This window comes from Manacus vitellinus, unplaced genomic scaffold (assembly GCF_001715985.3).
Source record: "Manacus vitellinus isolate BGI_N305 unplaced genomic scaffold, ASM171598v3 scaffold_85_pilon, whole genome shotgun sequence".
Taxonomy (NCBI): domain Eukaryota; kingdom Metazoa; phylum Chordata; class Aves; order Passeriformes; family Pipridae; genus Manacus; species Manacus vitellinus.
Genome location: NW_021940845.1, coordinates 60,722 through 74,480, shown reverse-complemented (window position 1 = coordinate 74,480; position 13,759 = coordinate 60,722). Strand labels below are relative to the sequence as shown.

The 13,759-nt window shown below is 40.1% G+C and overlaps 2 protein-coding genes across 2 annotated transcripts in view; both read left to right on the top strand.

The window, feature by feature from the left end:
- Positions 1-12,439, top strand: part of ITCH (itchy E3 ubiquitin protein ligase) — a 42,557-nt gene extending 30,118 nt beyond the window's left edge. Inside the window, exons 15-25 of the mRNA XM_018085683.2 lie at positions 95-166; positions 768-856; positions 1,491-1,650; positions 1,926-2,059; positions 4,612-4,752; positions 6,498-6,618; positions 7,563-7,667; positions 7,880-7,976; positions 8,329-8,401; positions 9,024-9,162; positions 9,468-12,439. Coding sequence (XP_017941172.1) covers positions 95-166; positions 768-856; positions 1,491-1,650; positions 1,926-2,059; positions 4,612-4,752; positions 6,498-6,618; positions 7,563-7,667; positions 7,880-7,976; positions 8,329-8,401; positions 9,024-9,123 — 1,092 coding nt within the window. The 3' untranslated portion in view covers positions 9,124-9,162; positions 9,468-12,439. The remainder of the gene's footprint in view (positions 1-94; positions 167-767; positions 857-1,490; positions 1,651-1,925; positions 2,060-4,611; positions 4,753-6,497; positions 6,619-7,562; positions 7,668-7,879; positions 7,977-8,328; positions 8,402-9,023; positions 9,163-9,467) is intronic.
- Positions 9,091-13,759, top strand: part of DYNLRB1 (dynein light chain roadblock-type 1) — a 10,956-nt gene continuing 6,287 nt past the window's right edge. The window contains exon 1 of the mRNA XM_029964934.1: positions 9,091-9,162. Within this exon, the coding sequence (XP_029820794.1) occupies positions 9,145-9,162 (18 nt within the window). The 5' untranslated portion in view covers positions 9,091-9,144. The remainder of the gene's footprint in view (positions 9,163-13,759) is intronic.

The following is a 13,759-nucleotide window of genomic DNA, read 5'->3' as shown; positions in this document are numbered from 1 at the left end:
GTGCCTTTTAATATATACCACAAATAACAGTCCAAACTCAGTATTGGAAACTTTAAGTGACTGTACACTTCACCTCTAAAAAATTTTCTTTCAGCAACTGGCAATGCCACAGCACATAAAGATCACAGTGAGCAGGAAAACATTATTTGAGGACTCCTTTCAGCAGGTATTGTGTTAAAACATGGTATAGTGGGCATGAGAAATGGAGTAATTTAAATTTGTCACATATTCTTGATCCTTTAATGTCTTGCTAATGTTATTTTAAATGAGACCGACTGAAAAATACTAACTTAAGTTAGGCTGATATATTAAAAGATCATGCTAAATCATGAAGTTCTGGCACTAGACTGATTCATCTAACAGAGAAGGTGTTTTGTTTTTTTAAGTTTTTCTTCAGAATGCTTTCAAACAGAGTTAATTTTGAGGGGAGCACTGGGGCAGAGCAGCTCCCCATTCTCAGGAAGGTTTCATGTTGTGCTTATGTTTGGCACACTCTTCCTCACAATATGTTACATTAGCATGGGCAGTGTGGCAAAGTACATTAAGTGGAACTTAGTCTGGGTGTTATGGGTCTTGAAGTGAGTAGTTAAAGCAAAAATTGTTAATTCTATTTAGATTAATAGTTGCAAAATTTTTGTTAATGTCTCTAGACCTAAGGCCCCGTTAAAATTTTTCCAAATTATTAAATTGTTAGCCAATAGTAATAATTCTAGCCAGTGCTTTTAGTTGTTTTCTTAAAAAGAACTGATTGTTTTTCTTTTACTAAGATAATGAGCTTCAGCCCTCAGGATCTCCGGAGACGTTTGTGGGTTATTTTCCCTGGTGAAGAAGGTTTAGATTATGGAGGTGTTGCAAGGTAACTACACTGAAATGGCAAATAACAGCTTGTTCTGCAAGTGATGGTGTGAAGGCATCCCCAAAGGAGATATTTCAAACTGCAGTGCTTTCCCAACAGTACTGAAGTTTATTCCCTATCTTTCCTCGGAACATCTGAGGAAGGCGGTGCTGGAAGATGGGTTTGCATGTCTGTATTAAATGATTTTCAGTTTGCATTAGGAATGACTTTAATCATCTCAGTGATTAAAGAGATGCAGTTCACTGAACTACAATGAGCCTTTGGCATAACTGTTAATCTCAGAGTAGAGTTGACTGAAAAAGTGAACAGAAATCTACGTTTAAGTCCAAAGTCTTCAGTGGAATGGAACTGAGAAGTTCATATGTTAATGAGCATTTCCCAAAGCCTGAATGTTTAGATCAGTAATGTGCTCATTTAGACAAGGATGTGTTTTATCCAAACCACTGTCAGTTGTGTATCATTGTAGCTTTGCATTTCAATTTGTAGTTTACTGTAGTTTCCTTGGGTGTCAGTGGGCTGGCTGCTCCCTGGGGAAGGGCTGTGCCAACAGGTCCTGAGTCAACACAAGTTACCTACAGTCATTTCTGCTGTGTCATTATGTTGAAATGTGTTTTTATTGTTTGTGTGATTTCAGGGAATGGTTCTTTCTATTGTCACACGAGGTTTTGAACCCCATGTATTGCCTGTTTGAATATGCAGGGAAGGATAATTACTGCTTACAGATAAACCCAGCCTCCTACATCAACCCAGACCACCTCAAGTACTTCCGATTCATCGGCAGGTTCATTGCCATGGTAGGTTCTGAAGCAGAAAGGGACTCTCTCCTGTAATGTTCCTATAAACAAATATTGTGCCATTATAAATGGACAATTAAACAGTTCATTTTTGAGCTGAAATTCTTATCAGGTGCTTGTATGTAACTCAGCTAATTCAGCATATTAGCAGTCACGATATCCATGTGGGTTTAATTCTTTGGCTGTCAGATTTCGTGGGTACAGAGTACAGAATGTTGTCATATTTGGTATTCAGTCATCCTTTGCATTATTTTGTCTGGTTTTGTGTTTTGCAGGCTTTGTTCCACGGGAAGTTCATTGACACTGGTTTCTCTCTGCCATTCTATAAACGGATCCTAAACAAGGCAGTAGGACTCAAGGATTTAGAATCTGTTGACCCAGAGTTTTACAACTCTCTCATCTGGGTAAAGTGAGTTTGACTTGATTTTGTTCTTGAAATAGCAATACAATGTTTTTGATTTTCACTTATATCAAGAAGGAGGTGTAAATTTATTACTAAAAACCCCACTGAGAAGTATAATCTCTCATTGCAGAGCAGAATGGAATTTCTACTGGAACTTTAGATACACAAAGAATAATTTGTTAATGCAAAAGCCTTTCTGGTTCATTGACTGTTCTGTGCAGCATCTTGGGGTCCATTTTTGCTGGTTTTTAGTAATTCTAGTTGGACAAACAGATGTGGAGTCTTGAACTTTATTGTTACAAATAAAGAGGCTTCAGTAAATTTCTGTGAAACTTTTCAGATAACTGATTAAAAGAAATCAGCAAAAATCCATTTAATGTTTCTCTAGTACCTGATTTAGTTAGAAAACAAAAAGTTTAGTGCTAGAGTAACATGAAGTTAACAAATGTAGTTTATTATTTACTACCATGTAAATCTTTTGACTTTAAGGTTAGTATTGAAGATTTAATGCTTTAAGGAAGTTAATGCTCATGTATTTTTCTAGCTGTCCTGGGTTTTTTGCTCCAAGTTTAATGATTCCAGAGCATTCCTACATGCAGCCTGTCATGTCTGCATGGTCAGCCACATACCTGTCTGTCCATACTCTTTTGGAGTCCTCCTTCTCCACTCCTTTGCAGATTCCTCTCCAGAGAGCAGCAAGTAAAAGGGATGTGGAATTTCTAGGCCATTATTATTTTGGAATTATGTATTATAAATATTTTAAGAAATCATTTTTAAAACCCCTTAGATCCAAAGCATTGTAATTCTCTACTGATTTTGTAATAGGAGGATGCCAGGATGACAGTCCATGGCTGATGTTCACCATTTGTTTCTGTAACAGAAGCGATTTTCCTTTCCCAGCAGTTAAAAAATAATTTAGAAGGGAAAAAGACAAATTCAGTTAATTTTTCTTTTTTTGCTTCTGATCCAGTAAAAGCAATTTAGCAGAAAAATTAGTCTTTCTTGTCACTAGAGACATAAAACATTTTACTTAAGAACCATACAAAGCCAGAGTAGTGTTAAACACGCTTTGAGAAATTCATAAAAGGTGAGGATAGATTGGTTTTTGAAATGCACAACTAAATATAAAACCCAGGATTTTCATCTCCTGTAGTACTGAATCTTGGAAGCATTACCTTGAATAATGAGGAGGGGAGAAAGCAGCTGTGTGATCTGTTTAAGAATTGAACTAGGGATTTTGATTTGATTTTCAGAGCAGTATGTTCTGTACTCCATGTATGTGCTGTTAAAGTGTCTTCACTTTAATTCAAAGCAATTTCTGTAGTGATGAAAATCTTCTAGACTGGAGTCCAGGAAGGGCTTTGCCCTTTCAAAAAAACACTTAAGGATGTGAAAATTGGAGGAAAACCTTCAGAGCTCTGAGAGGGGACACACGGAGCCCTCAGTACAGACCCAGCTGCAGAGCAGCTGACCCTGCTGCTCTGAGGAAGGGACTGCACATTTGTAGGGGAAAAGAATCACATCTGTCAGGGCAGACATCATTTTTTTCCTCACCAGAAAAGCAAATTTTATAACTCTGCAGGAAGCTTTCAGTAGCTTTGAGTTCCTTGACACAGTTTGGAAGACTCACAGAATCACTGAGTTTGGTAGAGGACCTTTAGAAGTCACCTGTCAAACCTCTGTGCACAAAGTGAGCTACAGCAGGTTTCTCTTCTTTTCAAAGGAAGGGGTGATTTTGTCATCATCCATCCATCTGAAGCCTTCCCTCCTCCCCCCAGGTTTCCTGCAGTATTTTGGAAAGATGAAGTTCAGACAGTTGCACCACGGGGCTCAATAAACCACAGCCATGTTTTCAAGACTGACATTTGTGTGTTACAGTTCAGGACAAATATCTTGAATTTGCACTTTATTTCAGAGAAAAATGCTCATCAAAACCTCTGCATATGCAGGCAGTTCTTCACAGAAACATGTATCAACATAGAAATTAGTGTTGTACCTGTTACCCTTCTGGCTATTAATGCCTATAAAGAGAAGAGAGTTAGTTTTGGCTTCAGATTGTTCCTGTGTTGAAATTTCTTGGAGAATTCCTCTTTAACACTATTTGTACTTAATTAACTTAAGAGTTTGGGACACTGTAGTATATGTTTACAAAACAGTGCCATAAAAAGGCTGCAGTTAAGAGATGATTCATTGACCATGAAAAGTGGCTTCTCACCTGCTGTTACCTGTCAGTGACAGCTGCCTTTGAACACAGTCCCTGCATTAGCTGAGAGAAGGGGCAGTCATGCCATGGAATCTGCAAAAATAGCATTGCTTGAGAAGCTTCTATTCCATAGACATTCCTCAGATCAGGCGAATTTGAGAGTTGTGCTGATCAGAAGTTTCCAATCAGGAGTACAATTCATGTGTACACATTGGCAAAATGAGTCAGGACTTCTTGCAAAGCCATAATTATCATGTGCTCCACACCTTTTATCTTTAGGTTCTTCATGCTCATCTCCTTTATTGCATACAAGGTCTCAACACAGTTATTTAAAATTATACTTTTTTCCTTACAGAGAGAATGACATTGAAGAGTGTGGCTTGGAAATGTTTTTCTCTGTTGATAAAGAAATATTAGGTGAAATCAAAAGCCATGATTTGAAGCCAAATGGTAGCAACATTCTGGTCACAGAAGAAAACAAAGAAGACTACATCAGGTAAGAATAAGTGAACACTTTCAAACACTCTTTCTGTCATTTTCTTTCTTAAGTTTCAAAAGACCATCTGTGTCACTTGAAGCATTGCTGAAATTTTTGCCTCTGAGTAATTGCTGATGTTGGCAAAAAGTGACACTTGTTTGGATCTCATGTTTGAAAGAGGAATATTGATAGAAATAAATTTCTAAAATCATCTTTTCCCAAAGACTGTGGTTAGAAGAAAGTCCACTTTTTCTAGAGATATTTAAGTTTAGCAGAACACCATCACAACAAATATGAATGTCAGGTATTTCATGAAAGCTCTGCACATGTTAATTACTGTAATTATATTGCTTCAGAGCCTGCTGATACTCTACCCAGCCAGTGGTTTGGTTTGGGTTTTTTTTAAGATCATTTCTGGATGCTTTCGTGATGATTCATATTTTTAAAAAATAGTTGCAATTCCATCTAGTTTTATCTGAACTGATGTCACAGTCTAATTGTAACAGGACAGTGTTATATGAATGATCTCATAAATTGTATTCTCATAAATGAAGAATTATATTTGCAGTACCAGAATGTTTTAAAGCAATAGTTTAGGAGAGAAGGAACCTAAGAGCAATTAAGTAATACAATTGTGAACAGTGACCTGCTTTGTCCCTAGACATCCCCTCCTTCCTCAGTGTGCAGCAGTCGAGAAGCTCTGATTTAAGGTGTGAACTTCAACACACAGGCTTGGAGGATGTGCTTGCAAAAAAAATCACACATTGCAGGCACAAACTAAACTGAGTCACAGGAGAGTTTTCCTGTTTGTTATGATGTGTTCTGGAAGGCTTTTTCCACGGGCAGGGGGAGGGAGAAGGGAGTGGATTCTGTTTTCATCACATGAGGAATCTGTGTCACTTAGGGATTCACAGGAAAGGTGGTGTTTGCAGAGGAAACACACTGGCATTTGGCAGGAGGGAGGATCTGCAGAAAATCATTCCCTTCTAGTTTGTAGGAACTACAAAGTTTGTAGAAACTCTCTTCTAGTTTGTAGGGAGAGCTCAGATTCCAGTTTCACTCACTTTCTTTTGTGTTGCTCTTTATCTGCTTTAAATCCCCCAAGTTTCTAGGACTGAAATAAGAAATAGCCACCTCTCCTTTAGGCTCCAGTGCTCCTGACAGGTTAGGCTTGGATTTAGTATAATATCTGCTTCTCCTTGGGTTCAGGTTCTTTGAGTCTCCTGTCTGCTTTTCACCCTTTTATTAATGGAGAGTGGAGTTTCTGCCACAGAGCAAAATTTTATCCTTAACAGAAACAAATATGGAACTTCCAAAGGAACAGTCATTCTGGTAAGCCAGCAGTCCTGCTTGCTCTTTCCCAGTACAGCTTGACTTGGTTTTTACCTTGTCATGGATCATGACTGAGATTTCTGGGGAGAATATTGGACAAAATCAGCTCTGCATTTGAACTGTCTTCAAATACCTCAGGACTGCTGTGCTCTCATGGAGGTAATCAGTGAAGAGATGCTGCCTCCTCTTTGAGTGTAAAATGCTTCTGTAGGAGAATAGTTGGACACTTCAGGTTTAACTGAAAGAGCAAATGAAATCCTTTGCACAGAGTAAAGGTTACTAATGAAATTATACAATGCTCTATCCCCAGAACTTTCCAGACTTTCTGTATTTTTTTTAACTTAGCTTACATTTCATCTCAAAACAGACAAAGATGAGGACTTGGGTTAGCACTGGCCATTTAAATTACCCTTCTGTGTCTTCTTTTCCAGGCTAGTAGCAGAGTGGAGACTTTCCCGAGGTGTTGAGGAGCAGACACAGGCTTTCTTTGAAGGCTTCAATGAAATTCTGCCACAACAGTATTTGCAGTATTTTGATGCAAAGGAACTGGAGGTAAAGGATTGTTTGGCTATTGCTGGATCCAGCTCATTACACATGAAATACTCTTAACTGCAGTCAGTACATGTGAAGAGCAGAGCTCACTAAAGCTGACACCTCTGTTTTATGGAGGAAACTTTATGGAGTAGTATTAGATTGGTGTGTTTTCCTGAACTTGCCTCTTAGCAACCTACGTAGATGTTTCTAAAGGCCAAGATTCTGTCAGCAGAAATTTCTTACTGAGTTGCTTTTGTAATCCTGAGCAATTTGATTTGGCTGTTTTCAAAGAATGAGTAACCTGGCAGAAGGGGAGATAAAGCCAGATATGCAATGAACGCTTGCTTATAGATTGGACTTGGCTCTAGATGGGTTTGATCTCTCAAAATCACAATTTCTGAAGCATTTAAAAAACAAAAACATCAAAACAAAACATCCTGTCCCTAGTGGAGAATTTTATGGCTGGGCAAAGATAAACTGTTCTGGCTTGAATTGTCTGTGTAAAATCACAGAGGAGTTTGGGTTGGAGGGACCTTAAAGCTCATCTTGTCCCACCCCTTGCCATGGGCAGGGACACCTTCCACTGTCCCAGGTTGGTCCAAGCACCATCCAACCTGGCCTTGGACACTTCCAGGGATCCAGGGGCAGCCACAGCTTCTCTGGGCAACCTGTGCCAGGGCCTCCCCACCCTCACAGGGAAGGATTCCTTCCTGAAACTGCAATCAGTTACTTATGGCAGAGATGCTTTTTATTTTGTAGCCTCTCCAAATAAACTTCATGAGCAGTCAATATTTTTGTGTAGAAGTTTCAGATAAAGTTTAAAATCAAAAACAAGTGTACTGTTATTGCAGGTGCTGCTCAGGGTGGGTGCAGCTCGTGTGCTGCTTTGCTATGTGGGAGGTCACAAAAGGAAAGTGAAAACTTGTACTCATACATGTATTTCCTTTTTTTCCCCCCCAAAGGTGCTTCTCTGTGGAATGCAAGAAATAGATCTGAATGACTGGCAGAGACACACCATCTACAGGCACTACACCAGGACCAGCAGGCAGATCGTGTGGTTCTGGCAGGTTTGCAGACTTTGGTTTCTTGTCAGACCAGCAGAAGTCACAGAGCACAACTACAGCTCAGGGCACAGAACCCTGAACACATCTGGAGAGTGCAAAAATAAACTGTTACTGCTGATCCAGCTGTGGCACTTGTTTGTCTGTGGGTGATTATGATGTGATTATCTGAGTATCAAACCTATCCCCAACTGTTTGTTTCAATTACTGTTTTTCAGTTTGTGAAAGAAATAGATAATGAGAAAAGAATGAGACTCTTGCAGTTTGTGACTGGAACATGCAGATTGCCAGTGGGAGGATTTGCTGACCTCATGGGTATGTATTAATAACCCCTCTAATGCAGCAGATACTTTTTAAAAGAACCAAATTATATATTTGTGGACATTTTAAGTGAATTTTATAATGAATGCTGTTTTGTAAGCCCTACACATACTTGAGCTATAATGGCAAAAGAGATGTATTAAGCTTCAAAATCACTTCAATTGATGCATTTTACCACATGCATAATTTTGATCCAGGCAGAGCTGTATAATGAGACATTTTTCTGTGCAAGTAAGGGTGATCTTTTCTTTGTTTAAGCCTTGCCTAGTCCAGGTGTATTATATAGTATCATATAGTAATACAAAGGTAACCAGACCTATGCCTTGTCTATTGGAATTTGTTACAGGGAGCAACGGACCCCAAAAATTTTGTATTGAAAAAGTTGGAAAGGAAAACTGGTTACCTAGAAGTCATACCTGGTGAGTACATAAAAACCCAGAATATCACTATTGCTCTGGTTTTTACTGACCACAACCTACTTGGAGATTTTAGTAAATGGGTAATATACTGAAATGACTGGAACTCTGTAAAAGCAAACACAACTTACACCAATAAACTGTGTTGTTGAATAATAGCTGATCTTCTGGAAAACTCTTACAGCATGGAGTAGATTCCATTGCAAAGTCCATGGATTTGTGTGTTACTGAACACTTAGATTAATTAACAGTACTGTTTAAAGAAGTTTGTTATTACTGCACTCCATGTCTTCTTAGTGAAGGAGCCACATTCACACAGTCTTCCTTAGGGAAAAGGTCACTTCTACTCATTTCCTCAGGTTTTACCAGTTAGTAAAACCACACAAATTTAAAATTTCAAATCTGAATATGACTCTAGTTAACCAGGTAGGAAGGGTTAGTGAAAACTATCACTGTTCAAGCACTCTGCTCTCAGAAGTACATAAATTTATGTCAATAGTCAGCTTTTCACAGGGTATAAATCCCAGTATCCATCTGCACAGCAAAAATTAACCTGTTTTCATAACGGATTTTTTGTGACTGTTGAATTCTTTGTCAGTACGTAAGTTTTTTTCTTTATTTTCAGTTTCAATCGCTTAGACCTTCCACCATATAAGAATTATGAGCAGTTGAAGGAAAAGCTGTTGTTTGCAATTGAAGAAACAGAAGGATTTGGGCAAGAGTAGCAAAAATTTGCACCTTGAAGAATGAGAACTCCACACGATGTATGTTCTTCACTTCTTCTGCTTGTTGCACACTTCATTGTAAAGTAGACTTGACTTGGATTTATTTAACAATACTAATGTGTAAATAAATGGATGTTATCCTGAGGTTATCCACATTAACTCTGGATTTCTACTGAGCACCTTCAGAAATCAAATGAGCAATCAGATAATGGCTACAAGTGACTAATGACCGAAGTAGAGGTTTAATACAGCTTTGGGCTCTGCTTTGTTTTACCATTCATTAATTAGAATGTGTCCTTAATGACTGACAGATTTTTAACAATAGTTTTGTCTTTCCTTTTTAGTAGCATTTTTTGCTACTGGTGCACTGGGAAGTTCATTGGTAGCTGCAATGCTGCAGCAGCATCCTGAGCCCTCTCCACAGCAGTGTCAGAGCCAGCCAGCCTGGATCCACCTCTGTGCTGTGAGCAGCTCCCGTTCCTTAAGCTCCTTTTTCTAACTCAAGTGTGGCCAGACTGTTTTTCCCCACCTGGAGTCTGCTCACGTGCCAGCTGGACTCAAGCTGCTGTTAAGGGGATGTCAAACTGTGGCACAAATCCAGGGCATAGCTTGGCTTTGGTTTATCCCCACCCTGCTCCTGTCAGCAAAACAGACACCTGCCCAAAGTTGCTGGAACTGCTCTGTGCCCTCCGAAGGATTCTGATCTCTTGCTGTGTAACACATTTTAACTCTGAAATCAATATTAACACTGTGGTACTTCACTTGTTTTGCAAAAGACAAGCCCACCTGGGATTGCACTGATTGCCTTGAGGTCCCTGTTTGCAGGCTGATGTTTGTCAGCAGTGTTAATGGACATTGTCCTCGGTGTTTTTCCTACATGTTGCAGTCAGTTTGCTCCGAAGAGTTCGTTGGGTTCTCAGGAAGAGGCACAAAACAACTGGATTCAGAAAAGGATCCCACTCATCATCTCTGCGGAAGAACTGATGTGTGAGACTGGCTGAGGCCAAGAGGATTAGGAGGTTCAGGCATGCATTACAGGTTTCTGAAATGCTGGAGCACCAGTAAATAGCTCGATAAAGTTTGAAACTAAAGTTTTTGGGAAGGTGTCTAGGCTAATTCACCCTCAGCTTCTTACAACTAGTAACTTTTGTAGTGAGTTCCTGTTGGATTAACAGCATCCTTTTAGAATCTCTTAATATTCAATTCTTTTCTGGTTTAAAGAACATGTTGCATTTTACTGCTTCTTTAGACTGAATGCACTTTTTGAGTCTGGTCAGCCCTTTCCCTGCCCAAAGGCAGATGCCAGTGAGATGAGCTGTAGCCACAGTGAGATGTGACACTTGAAATAACATGTAGCACATATTAAAGCACGTCTGCAGTTCAGAGCAGTGTGGCAGGAGCTGCTTTGAAGACTGTTCTAGATAACAGAGCTCAAACAGGACAGTGGGAAAGTGTAAAACGGAACTTCCAGTCTGGAAAAGAATATTTCTTTCCTGCTGTCCCATCCATCTAAACTGCAAGAGGGAAAAACTGCTTGGGGTCTGAGAAGAACCAAGGCACTACAGGTTTTAACTGACTTCAGGAGCGTGTCAGGGCTAAGTGGTAAATGCTCTGGGAAGGCAGGAGGGTGGGGCTGGAGTGAATAGCTGTTGTCAGGCATGTTCAAAGAAAGGCCCGGGGAGGGTTGCTGGTGATACAGAAATGCCCTCATTTAAAGTTTCGTGATGGTGAGAACTCACCTTCATGGTCTGACTGGGAGGAAAATTGCCAACTTCAACATTTGGTTGTATTACATTATACAGCTCATGAGGAGAAAAAAAGCCTTATATATATTTTCTGTTTATATTAATTCTTATGATGAAATGTAGTTATCTAACATATTTACAAGAGAGAGTAAACTAAGCAAGATAATGCAAGATTAAGCTATGAAAAATAGTCTATGTTCTGCATATTGCTTTACGATTCATGTAGGGAACCTAGAACTATTGTTCATGTATAAATATCACCCAAAAGGCTGTCAGCCCTATATTTTTAAAATAAAGAATAGTTATAATTGAAATAGCCTTAGCCCTAGTTCTATAGGGTTTGGCTGTTGAATATTTTTATGGTTGAAATGTTTAGTTCAGGAAAAACATACCTGCTTGTATATATTTTTGATGTCCGGGATTCCACTTATTCCATTGTTTCTTTTAATTTAAATGGCATGTTTATATGTCTTTTCTGCTGTACCAGGATGGGAGGAAGGGGGCTGGATATCCCAAGCACCAGATATGATTTAAAAATATTGCAAATAAAGAATTCATTGAGAGAGGAAAAATAAAACATGAATAAAACATTAGATTTGGCCAAAATATAGAAAGCTTAAAGCAACTTCACAGTGTTAAATTGGCAATATTTCTGAAGACACAAGTTCAGATTCCTCAGGCATTTGACTTGTGAATACTAACAAATCTGTAAATTCTTACAGCATGTTGTGTTGAAAAAAAAGGAATTAATATGAGCCAGTGGTGCACTTTTCAGTTCTTTCTGGGGATCTGGTGAAGCAATACAGGGATGAGCCCAGAGCAGCCAATGTCCCAGATAACAGGTTAGTGTGGATTGGATTCACAAGTGAGATTTTCAGCAGAGATTAATGAATTTGTCTCCCACTACTTCAACTGATTTAGCAACCTGAGCTGCATAAAGTCAGAGTATGTTACAAACATGTTTATATGCAATTGTCAACTGATCCTAATTATCAAGTACTAAAAGAACTTTTATTTAGAATTTTCCCTCATGAGAGTGATGTGAGAAAATGAAATGCTGAGAATTAACAAAGCCTTATTGTTTTGGGTAGCTCAGGAACTGTTCATATACTAATGACATGCACAGTAAATACATCATGTCTTCATCTGACCTAGTATGGAAGTTTGGGGTTTTTTTAATCCAGTTGCGTGTGTTTAAAAATAAAAAGCTTTTTTTAATTATTCTGAGAAAAATAAAACAAAAAAAATGCTTGTTTAATTTTTAATAGGTTTTTTTTTTTGGTTTTGCATTTTATTACATGCTGCACTGGATTTGTATTTTCAACTCAGTTACATTGGTATCTCCAGCCCCCTTTTTGTGGTGTCTTTTAATTTTCTCCAAGATTCACTGTTTGTGTATATGTGCTCTAGTGAACTCGTGAAGAAACTGGGATCAGCAGCACTGGATTGTAAAATACTGTACTGAAATTCATTGTCGATATTTCCTTGCATTGTAATTTCAAATACTCAGGTAACTGTAACAGTATCTCCATAAGTCAAATACTTTTATAAAACTACTTAAAGAACTGGTAGTTCTGGTCATTTTTCCTGGTGTGTGATGGAACATCCGTGTGCAGATGAATTGTTTGGGGTCGGGCTGCCTGGGGTTGTCCTTCTAGCAGAGTTCTTTGGGAATGTTTCTTTCCTGAGACCTCTTCCACTGTTGTTAATTGCACTGGAAATTTATTAGGAGCTTTTGGACTCAATTCCTGGATTTTTAGTGCTTGTGGATGCTGCCCTGCGGAGCCAGTGAGGGACGTGGGCTGGAGGAAGGTTCTGCACGAGCCACAGTTGTAACATTTCCTTGTGGCACTCTTGTAGGGATAACAGCAATGAGGAATGACACTGCAAGTGGTTAGGATTGACAGTGTGCCACAAAGGAGGGGGAAGAAGCTCCAGTGAGCCCAACCAGGTCTGTGTGTCCCTGATCCTCCCTGAAGGGAGAAGTGGCCTTCACGTTCTCCCTGTCATCAGGAGCCTCTCCTGCCGGCCTTGACCTTTCCCAGATGACTGAAATGGGCTTTGCAGTGACATTCCAGCTCCTCCGTGCTCACAGGGACATCCCGTCAGGTCTCAGGAACCTGGTTATGTCCAGTTTGGTCAAATGGTCCCTAAACAGGTCATCCTGCCTGATATTCCTTGCTGCAGGCCTTCCCACGGGGTTCTCCCTTGGCTGACTTTCCCAGGTATTCCCACAGACTGGGTTAACACAGTTTCGGTAGTGGCAGCAAATCCCAAGGATGACTTTCTGTGCCAGGGGAATACAACAGCTATTGCCTTTTTCTGCAGCAGGGATGTTGGAGTTGCTTCCTCCAAGCCTTGGATGGGAACCACTTAAAAGCATCCTATAGTAAGTTGTGGAAACTGGATGATCATCAGGGTCCCCTTCCAACCCACACCATTCTGGGATTCTCTGATAAGGGAGATGGGGAGTTCCCCCCCCACCCCCTTCCCTGGCTGCATCCCCTCAGCTGCTGCCAGAGCCCCCTGGGACAGGGGCAAGGTGGGGAAGGCCAGTCCAAGGCATGGTACACCCCAAATCTCTGGGATCTGCACCCCAAAACCCTGGGATGTCCCTGCCCCAGCCCTGGGGATCTGTGTCCTGAGGGTAACTGCACCTCCTGCCCCTGCCAGGGAGAAGGGATGAGTGCTCTGCTCCCCTGGGGAAGGATCGGGGATGGGCCACAGTCTGGTGGCAAAACAAAATAATGCCCTGAAGAACTGCATCCCACGTAACCCCAGCTGTGCTCTGCGCACACAGCAGCAGCACTGGGCACTTTTCCTGGGGCTCTGCTTGAAGGGAGACGTAGAATGGTTTGGGTTGGAAGGGACCTTAAACAACATCTCATTCC